This window comes from Polypterus senegalus, chromosome 4, assembly GCF_016835505.1.
Source record: "Polypterus senegalus isolate Bchr_013 chromosome 4, ASM1683550v1, whole genome shotgun sequence".
NCBI classification, from domain to species: Eukaryota; Metazoa; Chordata; class Cladistia; order Polypteriformes; family Polypteridae; genus Polypterus; species Polypterus senegalus.
Window position 1 is genome coordinate 113,933,745 of NC_053157.1, and position 19,134 is coordinate 113,952,878.

The 19,134-nt window shown below is 37.3% G+C and overlaps 1 protein-coding gene across 2 annotated transcripts in view; it reads right to left on the reverse strand.

The window, feature by feature from the left end:
• Positions 1 to 9,763, reverse strand: part of usp46 (ubiquitin specific peptidase 46) — a 79,417-nt gene extending 69,654 nt beyond the window's left edge. Inside the window, exon 1 of one of the 2 annotated variants that reach the window (XM_039751191.1) lies at positions 9,716 to 9,763. In XM_039751191.1, the coding sequence (XP_039607125.1) occupies positions 9,716 to 9,739 (24 nt within the window). In that variant the 5' untranslated portion in view covers positions 9,740 to 9,763. Of the gene's footprint in view, positions 1 to 5,493; positions 5,970 to 9,715 lie in introns of those variants that run through there. The other variant, XM_039751190.1, reaches the window with a different exon arrangement.
• Between the last annotated feature and the right edge of the window lie 9,371 nt (positions 9,764 to 19,134).

The following is a 19,134-nucleotide window of genomic DNA, read 5'->3' on the forward strand; positions in this document are numbered from 1 at the left end:
AGAGGATTTGTTTACTACTGTGCTAATTATCCAAAGTCCTCTTCAACCTGAGCTGCAACAAAGCTCTGCAAAGAAAAAGGCCAATGTCCTTAAAGTATGAAAAGTGGTTTCACCCTATGATTAAGGAACTTGTATTTGTATTTACAAATGAACATTGTTCAATTCATATTGCTTTTATATGAAACTTTAATAATGGAATGGGATTTATGTTTTTGCTGTGGTATCAAAGGGTATCAAATATAGTACATTTTCAGTGGTACTGAATACAAAAATTCTGGTATCATTACATCCCTACCAGGAACTGTACAGTACTGTGACAGTGAAATAATATAAAACATTAGAAAACCAGATACTGAACAACAGCTGCAAAAACCTTAAATTGTACTTATGAACCCAAATGCCTCTCTCCAATACAATGCATGCTACAAAAATTTTTAAAAATTGTTTTGCTACATGAAGGCAAGAATACCTCTGATTCTCTCAAATTACCACTGAAAAAAGTTGTGAGAACTTCTAATACTCATACCTCTTATATGCAAACAATATCAGTAATTTCAGAAAAGCTTGAAGTTTCCAAAACGGAAACCAAAAAATAAAAGTAAAATAAAAAAAAATCATACAGCACAATGGATGAGCCCAGGGTATACTATAACTGTATTCAAACAAAGACCAAATAAGCATCTGTGACTTTGAAAAGAAAAAAAAGTTTTGTGATTACTAAAAAAAAGTGTTTAAAATGTATGACAAATGTTTAATAAGTAAATTTGTAATAAAACAAAAATCTACTGACATACATAAAGTGTAATAATGAATAAATTGATATAAATTTGAATTAGCAGTGTACCGTATCTGTGTTCATTTATTTGTTCAGTCATTTGATCATTAACTTGCAGCACGCTCCTCCTATCATAAATCTAATAATATATTTTTTCCAAGAAGCATTGCAACTAATTAAGACTTTAAGACTAGTTTACTGTACAAGACAGCCTTCATCTGCATATTAAAAAAAACTGATAATGCACTTCGTAAATACGGTCTTTAGCTGAAATCCCATCTGCTCTTTGTTTTATGTTTTGACTTATATTATTATTACATCTTGCCTGAAGAAGGGGCCTGAGTTGCCCCAAAAGCTTGCATATTGTAATCTTTTTAGTTAGCCAATAAAAAGTGCCATTTTGCTTGACTTCTCACTATAGACTTATAAGTCAGTTAGTATTCTTGCGATTTAAATCAAAGCAAAAGATGTGACCATTATTGTAGCATAGAATACTTTTGTTAGATGTGTGCTCAAGTCTGCTGATATTGTTTTTTAATAACTATAATAATAAACTAAGATATGGCACATCTCACCACCTACAGAAAAGATGTAAAACGTGCTCACATTTACAATACAGATTGTGTAGTTATACCACACTGCTGACAAGAACATCGCATAAAGGAATAATTTTCCTACAGATCATCTAATCTGGTCTACCTAATTCTGTGCGTGAAATGTCCCAACACTACACTCTATAAGGGAGAAACTGGACAAACACTCCAGCAAAAGATGAATTTACAGATGTTCCACATTAAGCATGTCTACAGAGATGTTCCTGTACGAGCTCACTTCAGCAGCGATGGACATTGTGAGAAGGACTTTAAAGTCACAGTGCTTATGGGCAACTTAAAGACACAGAAAGGAATGGGAAGTTAAACTGATTCTAACATTTAACAAATGACAACATGGTTTAAATAGACACAAGAGTTTATGACCAGATATGAGGATTATTTACATCTTTCTGACTGATCCACATTTTTTGGAAAACTCATCAAAAAGTTCAAAAGACACTGCTGGAGAGTTATCTTATCAAAAGATATTAGCTATACATTGTTATCCTCTCCTACTAAATGAATCTGGGGTTGGAGAGGTCTGTTAAGTTTTTACATTGGAGATGACCCACTTAAAGGTTTTCCAATGCTTTCTATGTCCCAGTGTCTATGTAAACACAGGGAATTCCAGTTTCTGTATTACATCTTGCCTGAAGAATGGTCCTTAGCTGCCTCGAAAGCTTGCATATTGTAATAAGTTCATTTAGACAATAAAAGGTGTAAATTTACTTGACGTCTAATTGCATCCATAATGGCTAACACAGTACAACATCCTGCTACTTCAGTAACTACATAAATCATTTTGAAACAGAGTTGATAAATCTTCCTCAAATTCTTATTCACTTTTTAGTGTTTTGCAATGACATATAGACATCAAAGCTGTCTTCATCAAGTGATCTCACTAAAACATGAAATTGAACCTTGGAATGAATGTGTCATTTTCAATAATGGACCAAGTGTCAGACATATGCTGTATTTTAGAGTTCCTTTAAAAGAGTTAGCGATCTAGTAGCCCAGCACATTTGGAATCTAATATTTTTTCCTTCCACGTTACCATTTGATTATTGATATTTGATTTGTTTAAAAAAAATTATATTTAAATAAAAATGTTAAAATATATAAATCCTGTATAATGAGATGACCCACATATTTAGATACAACAAATTTTCATTACCATGTGTGACTTTGACTAAACTTGGTATATGAATAACACTTAACTCCCTAAGCTAGAAATATTTTTTGTTTATTAAGAAAAATTCTTTTGAGATATTTGCACTTTTCCTCATAGAGGATGGCATAAAATGATAATTTAGAGTGTTTTCTTATTAACTGCAAACTTTTTTTCTATCAAATGGGATAACTACTGCAATGGGTTGGTGCCCTGCCCGGGGTTTATTTCCTGTCTTACGCCCTGTGTTGGCTGGGATTGGCTCCAGCAGACCCCTGTGACCCTGTAGTTAGGATATAGCGGGTTGGATAATGGATGGATGGATGGATGGGATAGCTATAGCTCAATGAAAATCTCAAAAGATGTACTTTTAATGGTATGGTCAAATTTAACTGTTGCATACGTCTAGGTGTCTTTTCAAATACAAAGTTCACCTCAAACTGCATTTTTGACTACTACAGGTTGAATAACTATAAACCAAAATTCCAAAATGGGATTCCCCCATGAAGCTTACAGCGCCAAAAATAAACTATACCAAATCTATGATCCGGAAGGGCGGGATTTGGGGTGAGTGGGGTGGAATGGGAGGGAACCCCGTGAATGATCAATTGCTACTAACCAAACAATGAATACAGCTGTTTAAAACTAAAAAAAATCTTAAATATAAACACCGAGACAACTAAAATGAAGTAGAAAAAAGTCACTTGTGCAATAAGTGCTTCATCTTCAATGAATAATTTCTCATGCAGCAACTGGGTTGAAACAAAAACCTGAAAACTCCCACTGCAGCCCTCCAGCACCGACATTGCTCAGCCCTGTTTTAATGGGTCAGAGTCTTAAATAGCAAATAACTTCAATGAAGTTAATTAGTAACAAAACCTAGTCACTAATTAATGGTTAGAATGAAAACCCATAGCCACTGTGGCTCTCCAGGATCAGAACTGGCCACCCATAAGATGCTAAGCTCTGAACGTACAAAAGCATGCCCTGAAATGTCACACTATTTGCTGCACTACCATGGCAAACATTACCAAACCTGCTTAATACGGTTCAGTGTCACAGGTGGCCAGAGCTTACCCCAGCCAACACTGTGTGTCAGGACAGGGCAAAAAATGTTTAATTCAATGGTACTTTTGTGTTCAGCATTTTGTTTCCGTTTGTAATATAGCAAGCTGTATCTGAAGTGCACTTTATAAAAAATAAAATTGAATTGAATTATAAAGCTGATTATATTAACATAACATTGATGCTCACTCTCCTGCATTATCTACTCGTTACTGTCAGTTAACTGCCCTATTCCCCTGGGGACAAGTTCTATCTATCTTTCTATCTATGCATTCACCGCCCAGATTTATACTCGGACATGATGCCAAAATATTTGAAATTTGCTCCAGAGTCACAAATTTCTCAATAATTGGTAGACTGCTTCACTTCACAGTGAGGTTTGCAGCTAGATAAACCAGGCCATCTTATCTTGAATAAGTGTTTCTAGCTCTTCCCAAAAAATTCCCAGATGCTTACAGGCCAGTCAATATGCCTAATACACACAACTTGGAGACACAGTCTAACTACATGCATTCTTGTAAACCAACTTGAATATGCCCCTCTCAATCCAGAGAAACAGTATTGATATCCCAATATTCTTTCATATTGTTAAGCCATTTTCCCTATTACCAGAAAATATGCCCGGCAAACCTGTGCAAGAACCTTACTTTGGCTGCTTAAACTTGCCATCTCATTCTTTTGGTTACTGTACAGACTTGTATGACCATAGCTAATAATGGGACTGTAAACTTATCAACATGTCTCATGCTGCATCACAAAGGTCAAGTAAATTCTACACAAAACTGCTTCCAGTGCATTGATCTGTAAGTCTTATGATCACCTCTGCCCTCCTTCGTGAACAAAACCTAACAGTGCTTGTACTCCTCCGCTTATGGCAGCTTACATATAGGAAGCCAGTCACACTTTTCCTGCAACAATCCAGCCTTGACATGAAGAGCTCTTGTGCCTCAAGGATCCAAGCTATCTTGTCTGAAGCGACCCTCTCCTAATTGGGATACTCATAACAAATTAACCTAAAAGGAGCAGCTAGGCAAAGAAAAAAAAATCCCAAAATATGACTCTCAGTGGTCAATATTTCAAGTACTTCTTATGTTGATTTTTTTTGTATTGTGCCTTTTTAATGTGTTGGCTGTGAAAGTCTCTATAAAAAACAAAAATGTGATTGATCCCCTTCCATTATCAAGGGAACAAAATTCCAAAACATCCTGAATAGTAAAACAGTACTTTCTATGTGACCATAAACAAGGTTATGAATACTTATCAAAGAATTAACATTACATTCCCCATTCTCTTTGATTAACAGCTAACATTTACAAAAATTACTTAAAATGAAAATAATGAATTGTAAGTAGGCAGAAATATGCAAATCAAGTACAAACTGATAACTAACCATAAGAAATACATTCACTTATTCTGACTATTGGAAAAAAAATTATATATATATATATATTAAACAAACACACATACATATACTATACTTTTCTTTGTCCCTCGTCTAAAATGATGAAGGGGACTTTGAGTAGTTTGACTTCCATCTAATCATTGGTAGAGGTCTGGCACGTCTCACATTACACACTCTACATGCACAACTGTAAAGTTACAGGAGTCCAAAACATCACTATGCTCAGCTTTCATATTTTAGCGATTACTGGTACAACTTCTGTAGATACAGCAAACGAGTGCTTCACTTTCTTTATATCAAGTACTATGAAATACTTATTGGGGAAATACAGTTAGCGATTGTTGTTTTGTTTGCTTACCTATAACACTTCACCGTCCCAAACCTGGCAGGTGCACCATCAAGTCTTAGAGAACGGCTACTGTTTCACGCTATAGTGTTAACTCCCCATCCCAATACACGCTCCCTTCGAATGCCCTTCGCATTTACTTACCATATTACAAATGGAGGCGATATTTCTGACAGTCATTTAGTTTACAGGGTTTCCCACACCGCCATCTTTATAAAATAAACATGATTGGGTCAAGCAGTTATGGCCCTGAAATATCAGCAGACATTTAAGAGACTGAGACAGACAGGAGTGCCGTTCTAGGTGCAGGGAGGGGCCACAAAGTGACCCCAAAACCGCAAAGCAGCAACGGTGTCCCAAGCAAAGAGAGAAGAGCAGCCCGCTGCGTGCTGAAAGTATGCGAAAAAAACAACCAAGAACAACGTGTGCTACACTCAATGCATTTTTTAAAATGTTACGATATTTTTCTCTTTTAACGTCTGTTGCAGTACTTAACGCTTATTTCGATGGGTGCGCATCACTAAGTATACGTAACCTCGAAGAACTGTGAGCTGCTTACACACGCCCCATCCATCACTAGTGGCTTGTGGTTGAAGGCGGCAGCAGAGACGATGGACAGAGAGACAGATAGTCGGCTTTACAAATCAGAGTTCGCACAACCGGTCGCCGGCCTCGTATGAACCAATCATCGAAATACGTGGGCTGGTCTTTTTTCATTATCCCGACGGCTGCTCGTGCGGCGATGTGGAGTCTCACGGCACTGCTCGCGATGTTACCGTTAGTTATGCAGCGGCCACCGAGTGATGTTTTGGTCGCAGTGTTGTGTTACCTAATCCACAGAGCCCCCATGCCCCCCACCCAAAAGCCGAATTTTAATGTAACTATATATTTCTTATATTATAAACTGATAGTAGACTGTTTAGCAATCGATCGTTTTAGCATTTGTAAGCTTCTCTCTATTGTACAAATAAAACTTTTGCAATCAAGAAATGAGGGTTGCTACAAGTTATATGTGTTACCATTTTTTATTTATTTCTTTGAAAATTCATTAGAAATATTTGAATCATGCAGTTTTAAATACATCATACATATTTTGGCCGAAATAAATAGGTAAAGAATTTTAATTACTGAGCTTCGGATTGCCTTTTGAGCATTTTTGCAACAGAATAATGCAGCATTAAAAATGTTAATTAATCATAAATTATTTGGGAGTTTTCTATGTTTTATGCAATCCAATGCATTCATGTGCATAAATGAAAAGTAGTGATATAATATAGTAAAGGTTTCAGTAGATTTCCTTATTGTATCAAAATGCACAGAAGTCAAGTAGTACAAGCATATAAGATTTGATATTCCAGACTTATCCCACAAATATTGTTGAACAGAATCAGAGGACACATATATATATATGTTACGTTTTGCAAGCACATAACAACATCAATGCAAGTAAGAAAAAAGTTATATTTACTAATACTCAATTTATAGAAAATGGAATCTCATATAAGTTATGTCCATCAAATTTTTGCCAATTTTAAAATATTATATAATTTAATATGTGTGATAAACATTTATAAAGTGGTCCCTTAGTGTTGTTCTGTGTGTGAGTGTGCTTTGTGAGGCGCTTGTGTCCTTTTTGCATTTCAACTGATGTTGCAGTGATTTGTTCCAACTATGTCCCCAAAACCCTGAATTTGATTAAATGTGACAGTGGTGAGGTCTGTGGTAGGAGTGATGGATGCATTCAAGGTGGAGGTGGGATTACATTAGGGATCGGCTCTGAGCCTTTTCTTATTTGCAATAGTGATGGACAGGTTGACGGGCGAGACTAGACAGGAGTCCCCATGGACTATGATGTTTGCTGATGACATTAAGATCTGTAGCTATAGTAAGGAGCAGGTTGAGGAGACCCTGGAGAGGTGGAGATATGCTCTAGAGAGGAGAGGAATGAAGGTCAGTAGGAACAACACAGAATACATGTGTGTAAATGAGAGGGAGGACAGTGGAATGGTGAGGATGCAGGGAGTAGAGTTGGCGAAGGTGGATGAGTTTAAATACTTGGGATCAACAGTACAGAGTAATGGTGATTGTGGAAGAGAGGTGAAAAACAGAGTGCAGGCAGGATGGAATGGGTGGAGAAGAGTGTCAGGAGTAATTTGTGACAGACGGGTATCAGCAAGAGTGAAAGGGAAGGTCTACAGGACAGTAGTGAGACTGGCTATGTTATATGGGTTGGAGACAGTGGCACTAATCAGAAAGCAGGAGACAGAGCTGGAGGTGGCAGAGTTAAAGATGCTAAGATTTGCATTGGGTGTGACGAGAATGGATAGGATTAGAAATGAGTACATTAGAGGGTCAGCTCAAGTTTGACGGTTGGGAAACAAAGTCAGAGAGGCGACATTGCATTGGTTTGGACATGTACAGAAAAGAGAGGCTCAGTGTATTGGGAGAAGGATGCTAAGGATAGAGCTGCCAAGAAAAATAAAAAGGAAGGCCTAAGAGAAGGTTTATGGATGTGGTGAGAGAGGACATGCAGGTGATGGGTGTAACAGAACAAGATGCAGAGGACAGAAAGATATGGAAGAAGATGATTCGCTGTGGCAACCCCTAACGGGAGCAGCCAAAAGAAGAAGAAGAAGGTAGATAACTTAATATATTTGCTTTCCATCAATAAAATATAGAAAGAAAAATACCAACATTCTAGATCAAATAACCTGTGACACTGAATAGGTTTGAGAATGTTATTTCATTTTGATAGATGGTATTGGGTATGTTACAGAGTTTAAAAAGATTTTAGGAAAAACTGAAGAGATATAGATATTTAAATCTAGGCATATTTTTGTTTAAAAAATTAATGTGAATAAACTACATGGACAGTCATTATTTTTGTAATGAACAAGGAACTGTAGACAGAATTTAGATGTTGGTGATCATGCCTGAAAGGCCACTCCATCTATTTAAATGAGAATTAGGTTAGTACTTTTATTAATAAAGTAGCATAACATTCTGCTAAAGCCTGATTTGTTAATTTTGGTGTCAAAGAGACAAAGGAATGGAGGAACCCCTGTAAAAAAGTAATATGTAGAATAGTGTCTCCTAAAGGCATTTGACTGTATTTTTAAAGAATACAATTTGTTTTGTATCATCTGTTTAATCTTATAAACAGAGTGATGCTGCTTCACTCAGGACTTAACTAAGAAGGCAGAAGGTTATCATGATGTACTTCTCCCTGATAACTTGAGATATTTTATTTAACTAGAGCTACAGCATCTCAAGTATGTAAAGTTTAATTCAATGAGTCTACAGCTGCCAGGATCAGTTAATTGGCTAGAAATTACAGGTAGTTCACTAATGGCCTACAGAGGAAACCTGTTTCTTCTTTCTGAAAAAAGCAAACACTAAAGAAAAGCCAAAATAAATACATATACCCTCATACCCACATTGTAGTCACTTAAAACTGTAGATTGAAGATAAAGTAGCCAAAAATAAATTGAGTTGATGGTCCTCAAGCCATTCACAAATGCAATATCTGCAAAGCAAGATATCTGTAGTAGACATCCACATGTAAAACAATCATTAAGTAGCACATCTCACAGCAAAATATCTATTCACTTAAGCAACACCTTTAGAAAGTGTGTGATCTGAGAGAGATTGGAAAATTAGCGAGCATCATATTTCATGATATATGTGCTATAAACAAATTGGGCAACAGTAAAGACAGACCACAGCAGATGATACTTGTAGTCAGATGAATAAGGAGAAAATATAGCATTCAATTAACAATACTAAGGCAGTGGCTCTGAGGCAAAAGCCAAAAAGCTGAGTTCCCTGAAGCCAAAGTCAAAGTGCTGGAGAAAAGAGAACTGTTGATTATTCAAGGTTAAATTATCCATGTGCAGTCGGGTGTAACTGCAGCAAAAATGTGAATTAACTATATGTTGCCTACTGAAAACTTGATTTCCTACATCACACAAATAGCATCACAGGTGCTGTTGTGAAGTGAAGACACAAACATGGAAAATCAGGGTTTTTAGGCCTCCAAAAGGCTTCACTAATCAGCTTTACTGGCCAAGCCTGGTTGACAGGCCTCACCCTATTGGGACTTTATTCTAGCTCCAACTGGCCTCCCTCAGGCCTAGCAGGCCCAAAAAGGATTGAAGCTTTCAAATAGAAACTTGAAAGTTCTAAAAATATATCAAAAAGCCCCATAAGTAGAAAGGTCATCTTCAAAATGAATTTTATAAAAAGAAGCATTTATTAATAGAAAAATAGGCAAAAAGGAGCCATCTCAAAGGCAATCCCAAATAAGCAAAGTCTCAATGCATAATCCAGAACCAGAAGCCTTAGACAAAACAAGAGAAACAATTACCAGAAAATCCAACACAATACTCATTATCCCACAGAACAAAATGCTTGGCTGCTGAATCTTGCTTCTGGTTGGAATATAAAGTCAGAAGGAGGACCCAGCAGCTATGACATCAGAGTGGTCCTGTCTCTTAGGAAACTACCCACAAAGCACAAGGAACCATACAAACTTAAAGAGACGGTAAATAATTAAACAATAATAAACAAAATTAACAGAAATAACATAAAATAAGAGAAAAATGATTCAAAGTGAAGAAAAACAACGATAAATACATAAAAATATATTTAAATACAGCATAGCTACTGGTTATGAAAAGTAAAGACCTGCTTTTCGTATTCATGTTGAGATAAATGACACTGGAAATAATTGATACTGCTTTGTAAAACAAATTTAGGAACCTTGGAAAGGTATTTTGTCTGAGATTATGCCACTGCTTGGTAAGGAAGCTGCTCATTCAGAGGTTAATCTCCTATAGAGCATGGTCTTCTCCACCCTACTGAGTCTACTAAAAAAACTCCTAATGTTAATTTCATTTAAAATTTAATTTAAGATTAGTTGTGATTTTGATATGATATACTATATTAATCCCAAAGGGGAAATTGTTTTTTCTAAGTACCTTTGGAAGTCAGAGCACAGAGTCAGCTATTTATTGTATAGCATCCCTGGAGCAATTTACACATTAAGGACAATAATAGACAAATGAAACCAATTAATTTAAGGTTCTTAATGACTCTATAAAGGCATAAAGCTAAATTTTAATTACTCTCATTTTTTAAGATTTCAAATATTACAATTACAGTATAATTAATTAAAAAAAACCCAGTGTTGAAGGCATTAGTACACTAAAGTCTGTTTAACTTGTTTGTGAGAATATAGGTTAACAACTAGTATTTCCCCGTACATTTTACATGGGACAGTGCAGCTTTCATAAGGCTTCTGAGTGTATACAACTGTGTGCCACTGTACAAATTAATGTTTATTTATTTAACATCACCTCAACCTTCTGCATTTTCTCCTTTTGTTTGTGTGCTCTATGTGTTCTGTTTGAGACCTTTTCTGGCTACGTGTTGTACATTTTATTTGATGGTGTGTTGTTATTTGATCTGAGATTTCAACAGAAGCCCTTCAAAAATAAATCTTTCAAATTTTAATTCTATTTAGTGTAATTTGTTACTCAGTAGTTTTATTTAATGATTTGAGAAAGGGGAGGAGTAGTGGTATTGCTGGTGCTTCACAGTAAGGAGACCAGGAGCTGCATTTCAGTTGCTTATTGAGCAGAATTTGAATGTTCTCCCCTTGCTTGCATGGTTGTCCTCTGGGTTGTCTGGTTTCCTCCCACAATCCAAAGACATGCAGGTCAGGTGAACTGCCGTTGCTAAATTGGCCCATTTGTGTGCTCACCCTTCTGTCCGATGATTGCTGGGATTGGCTTAGGACAATGGTTGGATTGGTGGAAATAAGTGTTTCTTAAAACTAAACTGTGTTCTAGCTTTACTTAAAAACTCCTTAAACCCTGAGGACATTGTTCAGCAATCTCCCCTGGTGGGGGTAATCCCAAAATAAAGCCTTATTATTCAAAAACTAAAGGCAGGACGGTCAATTTTTCACTACAATCTGAAAGATAATTTTTCAAATATGATAGAATCTGTGTTTGTGTGAAATTCAGATATTTATAGATATAAATAGTTGCTCACTGTAGTATTTTAAAATTTTTGTTTTCTGATACAGTACTGTATATCTCATGTACAAGTAATGCCAGGGCAGTTTTTGCACCTCTGAAATGTTCCCAGACATGTCAACTTTATCTGTCTAAAGTTGCATTGTGATAACACAAATAAATAAATAGTTTCAACGTTTGGCACCATGGGTCCACCTACACTTTCCAAAACCTCTCCAAACAGGGATCCAGGTTCAGAACAGTTTTATTGTGCATAAAACAGTGAATCATATAAAAACTTTGAACCCCATCCCCTATTCACTCTTACACCTATGGACATCCCCACCCCACCTACACATTTATATTAAACTATTTACATGGTTTGCTCCTGCTTTCAAATAGTGTATTTTTCATTACGTATGACCTCAACTGTGCATGATTATATCCATATATGGACATCTACATATCATTGGAGGCATCACATCCTCTGAAGAAAAATGTGCTACATGCACATAAATATTTACAGCAAAGCAGGAAACAATTACCACTGGCAAATTGAAGAAAGTATAACAATAATATGCTTATTTAAATAAAAATAAAAATCTTTTTATTATAATATGTAAATACTTTTTAAAAGTTGTCAAGGTATCCACTTCATCTACTAGACATGACTTAGCATTTTGTTCCATGTTCTCACAACTCTTTGTATAAATAAATACTTCCTGCACACCCCTTAATTTTAACTGGTGTCCTCAAGTATGTGAATGCCAATTTAATTGAAATTATTCTGCTTATTTAGCTTTATCAATGCCTTTGAGAATGTCAAAGCACAAAGAGACATAAACCAAGAATCCAACAAAAACACTAGTACTTACACAAATTTCTTAATCCAAAAGTGAACCAGAGACTATTGATTACAGATGGTCCCTTTACCATCTGTGTGGCCTTTTTTGAAGTACGAGGATGTTTCAGATTCACATCCTTCAGCCTTATTGGAGAGAGCGTTACTTGTTTCCCTTCAGATACAGTATGTCCAGGACCCCTTTGCACAGCATCCCTTTTTCTATGGCCTTTTTGATCTCAGTGGTGTGAAAGGCAGCCTGTAGGAACTGTAGGATCAGACAGGGGTAAATTTTCTAATATACCTGACTCAACTATTGAAACAAATGCTACTCAGTTCCCTTCACTTTCTTCTGTGACCTCTTCATACTGCTTCATACTGTGCTTTAACACACATGACTTCATCACCTGTACAGCAGCCATTGTAACTGGCCCCAGTCCAAGACTTTTTTATCACTTTGACTGGAGCTTTTGCAATATCTCCTGTCCCTAATATAGTTAAGATAAGGGAGTTCAGTACCTTTAACAGCATACGCAGTGGTGCTAGTAACATTTCCAAGTGGAGTTGATTTGCTGGTTGCACTGTGCCCTTTTCGGTCAGGACTTTGGACATTTTCCTCACTCTGTTCCAGGTTAATAGGATCACCTTTCCTCTGCAAATGCCCATTCATAACTTCAAATGCAGGATGGGAGATGTAGTCCAGGTGGACCTCAAGAGGACCAGTCTGGTTCAGTGACATTGATATCTGGACGAAAACCAGATATGTTTCCTGGCTTTCTTTATTACTTCCCTCAATGTCGTTCCCTACCTGGTGTAGCTCCAGCCTTGGTCACCATATTATTTCCCTTTGAATGCTTTGTGACTCTTCATATGACAAGATTCAGCCAATGGGTATCCAGTGACATCACTGCCACTCTGGCAGTTCAGAACATTGCGACCATCTTACCTAGGAGTAAAGAAGAAACAACAATGAGCAGCTTTGCCATTCTTAAAGCTAGAAATGTGCAGATATTTAATATCTCTATCTTTCAATCCCTGCTCTCCAATGGTACGTACCTCAATAATCCACCTGTCATTTTCAACATCACCCAGACTGTTTAGCACTGCATCCCCACCAAAGTGGTCAATCTGATCCTAAAGGTTGTTTCCAGCTCTCATGATGGGAAATCTGTTTTCTTCATATTTCTCCAGGTATTTACTCAGGCTCCCAATGTCTACAGAAAGTCTGTTCCCTGAAGGTTTACCACTCTTTCTGGCCATTTTCTTTCCCATTATTATTGGAAAAAAGAGTCATTGTGAAGTATTCTGTGTACTGTGTGTCTAAGGTGTTTTTTTACCACAAGAATTTTTTTAAAGCAGGTTTCTGCCAAGCAGATGGCCAGAAATTCTGCCAACTATGCCACTTGTGATGACCAGGGGTTGTTGCAGCACCCCAAGCCCCAGACACAACCTCACAGACACAAGTTCTGGTACAAATAAAATTATTTATACAAAATACCTTGTACAAAGGATTTAAGCAAGTCATAAACCAACAACGCAATTCTTTTCTTCCCTTTTCTTCTCTTTCTTTCCTTCACACTTCCCAGGCGAGCATTGTCCTCCTTCCATCCAGCTATAACTATCAGGGAATATGAAGGTGTCTGTGATTTAGTGTTTAATTAAGTGGGAAAAGGCAGGTATGTCAGTCAGTGTGCACTGTGCTAGTAGCACTCTAACAGTACTTGAACTGTGTGATGCTGAGTAGCTAAGAACATCTCTAGACTTAAAAACTATGGATATTGAATCCCCTTAATCATAAAACAGACAAGCCTAATCCAGATCTTTAAAATTCTAAAAGCAATCAATAAAGTTTTCCTTTTTAATTCTTTAAGTAATTAGTTTATCATATACTCTCAAATGCTAGTGGAAATTATGTAGAAGTGGAATCAAGTCAGAATGAAGGAGCACTCATTTACACTATGTAGAACATTAAATGAATAACCAAATTACTTAATTCAATGGAGATGAATTGCAGTAATCAACTGCACATGCTCATATATCTTCCATGTCATTCTCTTGTTAACCTTTCAACACTGCCACACACTTAAAATATACACCTAATGACATAATCCCTGTTACATACAATAATAGCCTATTGTGACCAACAGGGGGCATTGTAGTACCCCAAACCCCAGACAAATCCTCACATACACAGCCTCACAGACACAAGTTCTGGTAGTACTTTGTACAAAGTGCTTAAATGAGGCATAACCCACCCAAAACATAGTTCTTCTCTTCTTTTCTTATTTTCTGTTATCTTCTCTTCTCCACACATCCCAAGTGAGCTTTGTCTTCCTTCCACTTGACTCCAGCTTGCCTGAATGAGATTGAGTGCTTCATTTTATCTTGGTGCCAGGAGTACTTCTGGTGCCAGGGCATAGCCCTGTGGAGTACTTCTGGGTCAATTGGAATTCCCATAAAGTTGGGACTGTAACTCCCTGCAGCACACACTGGTGGCAGCAATGGACCCCAGCAGGGCTGCCCCACTGCACTGCAATTCCCAACATTCCCTGTGGGTATCTGAATGGGTCCCAAAGCCGAGGGATGCTGCCATTTAGCGGGTTGGGGGAGCATACAGCTTTTAAACAGAGCCTCCCCGATCCCTCAGTTACATTAGCCTCCCAGCTGGTTAAGAAAACAGGACTCATCCCGGCCAGGACGCCAGCCCATGTGTGCTGTCCTTTACACTATCAAATTGTGCATTATCTTAGTAAAGATACTTAAGAAATGTCAAATAACCAAAGCTAATAAAATGACAAAAGTATACAAACAAGAGAGAAATGTAAAAAAGTATAATAATATTTACAAAGAACTCCTATATGAGCCCAGCTAACATGCCTGAAACCTTTACTGCAAATTACAGGGCAGTAGATCTGCTTACAGTACATCTCTAATCTATCAGAAATATGTTGCTTTCAACTCACTCACCATAAAAAGAAAAATACATCTAAAACCATGACCACATCTGCAAGCTCTGACACTTTGTTTCTTTTTTTCCTTAGTAAAACTAAGTTCAAACATCCCAGCTTCACCCAGACGCAATGTTTTGTTTTTATGGTCGCAAGGCAACGTGTGCTCTCTCATACAGACTCTGAGTGAATACAAAAGAATTTGTGCTGCATATTAGATATGCTTTACCTTAAGCTAAACAACCCTTAGTAAGAATAGAAATGTTGAATGGATTTGATGCAGTAAGGAATTTTTGCCTTTGTTTTGTGTTCTTGGCTATTCTTTATCCATAAAGAACTTCTGACTTTTCTATTTTCCGTACACATCTCTAAATCCAAAAATGTGAAATGAAACAAAATATTTTGAGATAAATATATATTGTGATATTTGCAAGGACACCACCAGTCGGAAACCACATCTTTATAAAAGTCACACGTTTATTCATCCACAAATAAACACAGGTTTCTGTCCCGAACACCACACAAAGCACACAGCAATAATCTCCCACAATGAACTCTTCTATAACTCTGTCCTTAGCTGCCAATCCCCTCCTGGGAGCTTCGTCCTGCTCCCACTCCCAGACTGTAAGGAGGCAGCGCCTTTTATTCCCACACGGATGTGCTCCAGGTGGCTGGTGACGATCTTCTGGCAGTACTTCCTGGTGTGGCGGAAGTGCTGCCCTTTGCACTCCGGGCATCCCTGGCAGGTTCATCCACCATCTTGCCTGGTGTGGCGGAAGTGACAATTCTCCTGGTCTGATGAGGCTTAAGACGCCCCCTGGCGGTGGCCACGGGTCTCAACGGGTTAAAACCTTTTTGTCCCTTTCCTGTGGTCCTCTTTTTATCCAGGGCAGTTGCCCTATCGTGACCTGGAAGCTATACATGTCTCTTTCTGGTCCCTCCAGGCATCCCAGCCAGGTAATGACCCCAGCAATCTGTCATAATATATACTAGGGGGCTTTGCTCCCTGCTTGTTTCGCTTGCCAACTCCTTTCACACCTTGCCAGCACAACATGCCATTGTGATGAGGGGGACTGAAAGCACCCCAAGGAGACACAGCCGCTCCTCCGAAACCCCTCTTAAACGGTGATACAATGGGAGACAAATAAATTTTTTACCTCCCCTTTTGCTCGATCAGCTGCTGGTTTGCTGCTGCTGCCATTCTGCGTGATCTGCACTTCACTCACCTACTCCTTCCCCCACCCCACAAGCGCTACGTGCTGTTATAAAAAGGTGGGCTGAATGCACTCCAAGAAGATGCGGTCACTCCTCCAAAACCCCTCTTAAATAGTGATACAATGGGAAACAAATAAGAGTTTTTTTTACCTCTTCTTTGCTCAAACAGCTGCTGGCTTGCTGCTGCTGCTGTGCCGCATGATCTGCATTTTGTGTGGCACTTCAAACAATGTTAATGTCAATGTCAGTGTCAATTTATTTATATAGCACATTTAAAACAACATACTGTAGGAATGCTGTGGCCAAAGTGCTTTACTATAATATAATAAAAGAAAAAAACAAATAACATAAATAGAAATAAGATATATGAACAAAAATAAAATAAATAATAAATAGAAGTAATGTTATATAATCACAATGAGGAAACCATCAGTATTACGGAAGGTCACGGAATGCAAGTGAATAGAAATGAGTCTTTAATCTTGTTTTGAACAGTTCAATTGTAGATGACTCCTTTATGTGACAAGGTAAAGAGTTCCACAGGCGAGGAGCAGCAGCTGCAAAAGCCTGTACAGCACCTGTCCTTTTATCTCGATGCCTTGTCTCTCTTGTCCCCAAGACATCCTCAGACACTCTGTGATCTCTTTTCACTGTTCCATTATTTTACAGTGCAATATTTTCCATTTGTTTGCACTAATGCGATCTTTACTCTCATTTTTTTGCAACTTTCAAATTTTCCTACTTCCATTATCTCTAACCTGCTCTGCATGTGTATAACGGGGCTTACTTCCACAGGTTGTAAGTATGACGTGAATTGTCCGGCTCACAGGACGTGAAAGTGTCTCTCTGTATCTCTGTCTCTCTTCAAAAAATCTCTCTTCCAAAGATCATGTCTCGTCGCAAGTTTTTTTTAATAGATATATATATACAGTATATACATATATATACTGTATATATATATACTGTATATATATATAAATCTCACTTTGAATTTTCTTTTGAAATCATGATCATTACATCATTGCCAAAGAGATCCTGTCTTCTGCATATACCTAGTTGAAGCTCTGACACTCTGTCTGAACCTAATATTTAAAAGTCATGCTTTTGCTGAGGGTCCATCCCACACTTTAGTTTTCTTCTTTGTGACTTGTCTATCTTGTTATTTTGCTAATAAATCTGTTTTTTTAATGTCTTTCTTTCTTTACAATTTTGCTTACCATTTTGTAATTATCTATTTGACTTTAATTGTGCAAATTTAGCTTGTGATTTTCCTACCGCCAACAACCCCCCACCCTTATGCTGAGCCCAGGAGGATGGAAGGAGATCCTCCTGATGTTGTAGGTGATCTTCCACTTAACAGCTTACTGCTGTGGCAATCAGCTTCTTTTTGTCATTGGTTTCCATCTTTCTGTTCATTATCAGGTTGGTTTGGCCTTTGTGAGGGTTTTTAATTTTAATTTTTGTCTTGTTTTCTGGCCTTTTGTTTAATTTTTTCCAAATGATCTTCCATTTTTAGGCCTAAGTTATTTTGGCTGTTTTATAGGTTTGGTTTAGAATAATAATCATTTTTGTCACTTCTACAAGGAACCCAGGTCTTCTAAAAGCTTTGTCCTTTCATATTTGTTAGAGGTCAGGTTTTTTATTTCACCCCACCCAGCACATCTTCCAGTGACTTGCTTCTTTTACTATTGTCATTCAGTTATGATGACCTGGTCTTCCTATCATTTTTGAACCAGCAGGATTCCATTCAAGTACTTTTTTTTTGGAAAGATTATCACCCCTATGAGAGGAATGTCCTATCCAACCCCATATATATTGCTAACTTTCATTCATAATGTTGCCCTGCTTTGTCCTTGTCCATAGCTCTACATTTGAAATTTGTTCAGGCCAATATATTTGATAGATTATTTTCAGGAATCAATTTACAATACCTGTAACTTGCAATTGATTTTCTTTGTCATTTTCCATCACTTGCAGCCATACAGCAGGACTGATATAATATTTGTGTTATTTATTCAAATTGTATTTTTTGGTTAAATGGGCATACTGTGAAGCGTTCCATACTTTCTTAAGTAGACCAAACACTTAGTTGTCTTTCTTTACTCTGTTTTCCACATTAACATTTGTGCCACCATCTTTAGTAATAGTGGTGCCAACATAACAGAACTCACTGATTTCTTCAATGGAGTTTCCCATTATGCTAAATTCATTGGTGTTGCTTGTCGAAATTCACATAGTTCTAGTTTTCTGAAAATTAATTTCTAACCCGTCTTTTGATGCATCTAGATGTCTAGATGTCTTCCAATTTGCTCTTCATGCCCTCAAACAAGTGTGAAAGAAAACACATATTATCTGCATAGTCTAGGTCTTCCAACCATTGTCACATACGTGTGTATGGGAGACAAATTCAGGGCTCATCTACTAGTAGTTAAAATTAAATTTAAGTTAATACTTTTTTGAGACTCAAAGTTTTCCTATAGTTTCCTACTTTGCACCTACAAAATCACAACATCGACAGGAAAAAGGTTGTGTCTAAAGCAGCTTTCTTATGTTTTGGATGTTCTAAGTCAAATATCTCTCAACAACAGTGTTATTGTCAGTTGTTTTGTTTAGTGATTTTTACCCAGTTTATACATTTCACCTGTACCAAGCATTCACTTGATGTTAGAAACACATCTGGGATTCACCACTGATTCATTTTTTTTGTAGTTTCAGTTTTAAGCCCATGGGGGCAAAGTCTTGAACATAGTCTGTGTTCTCA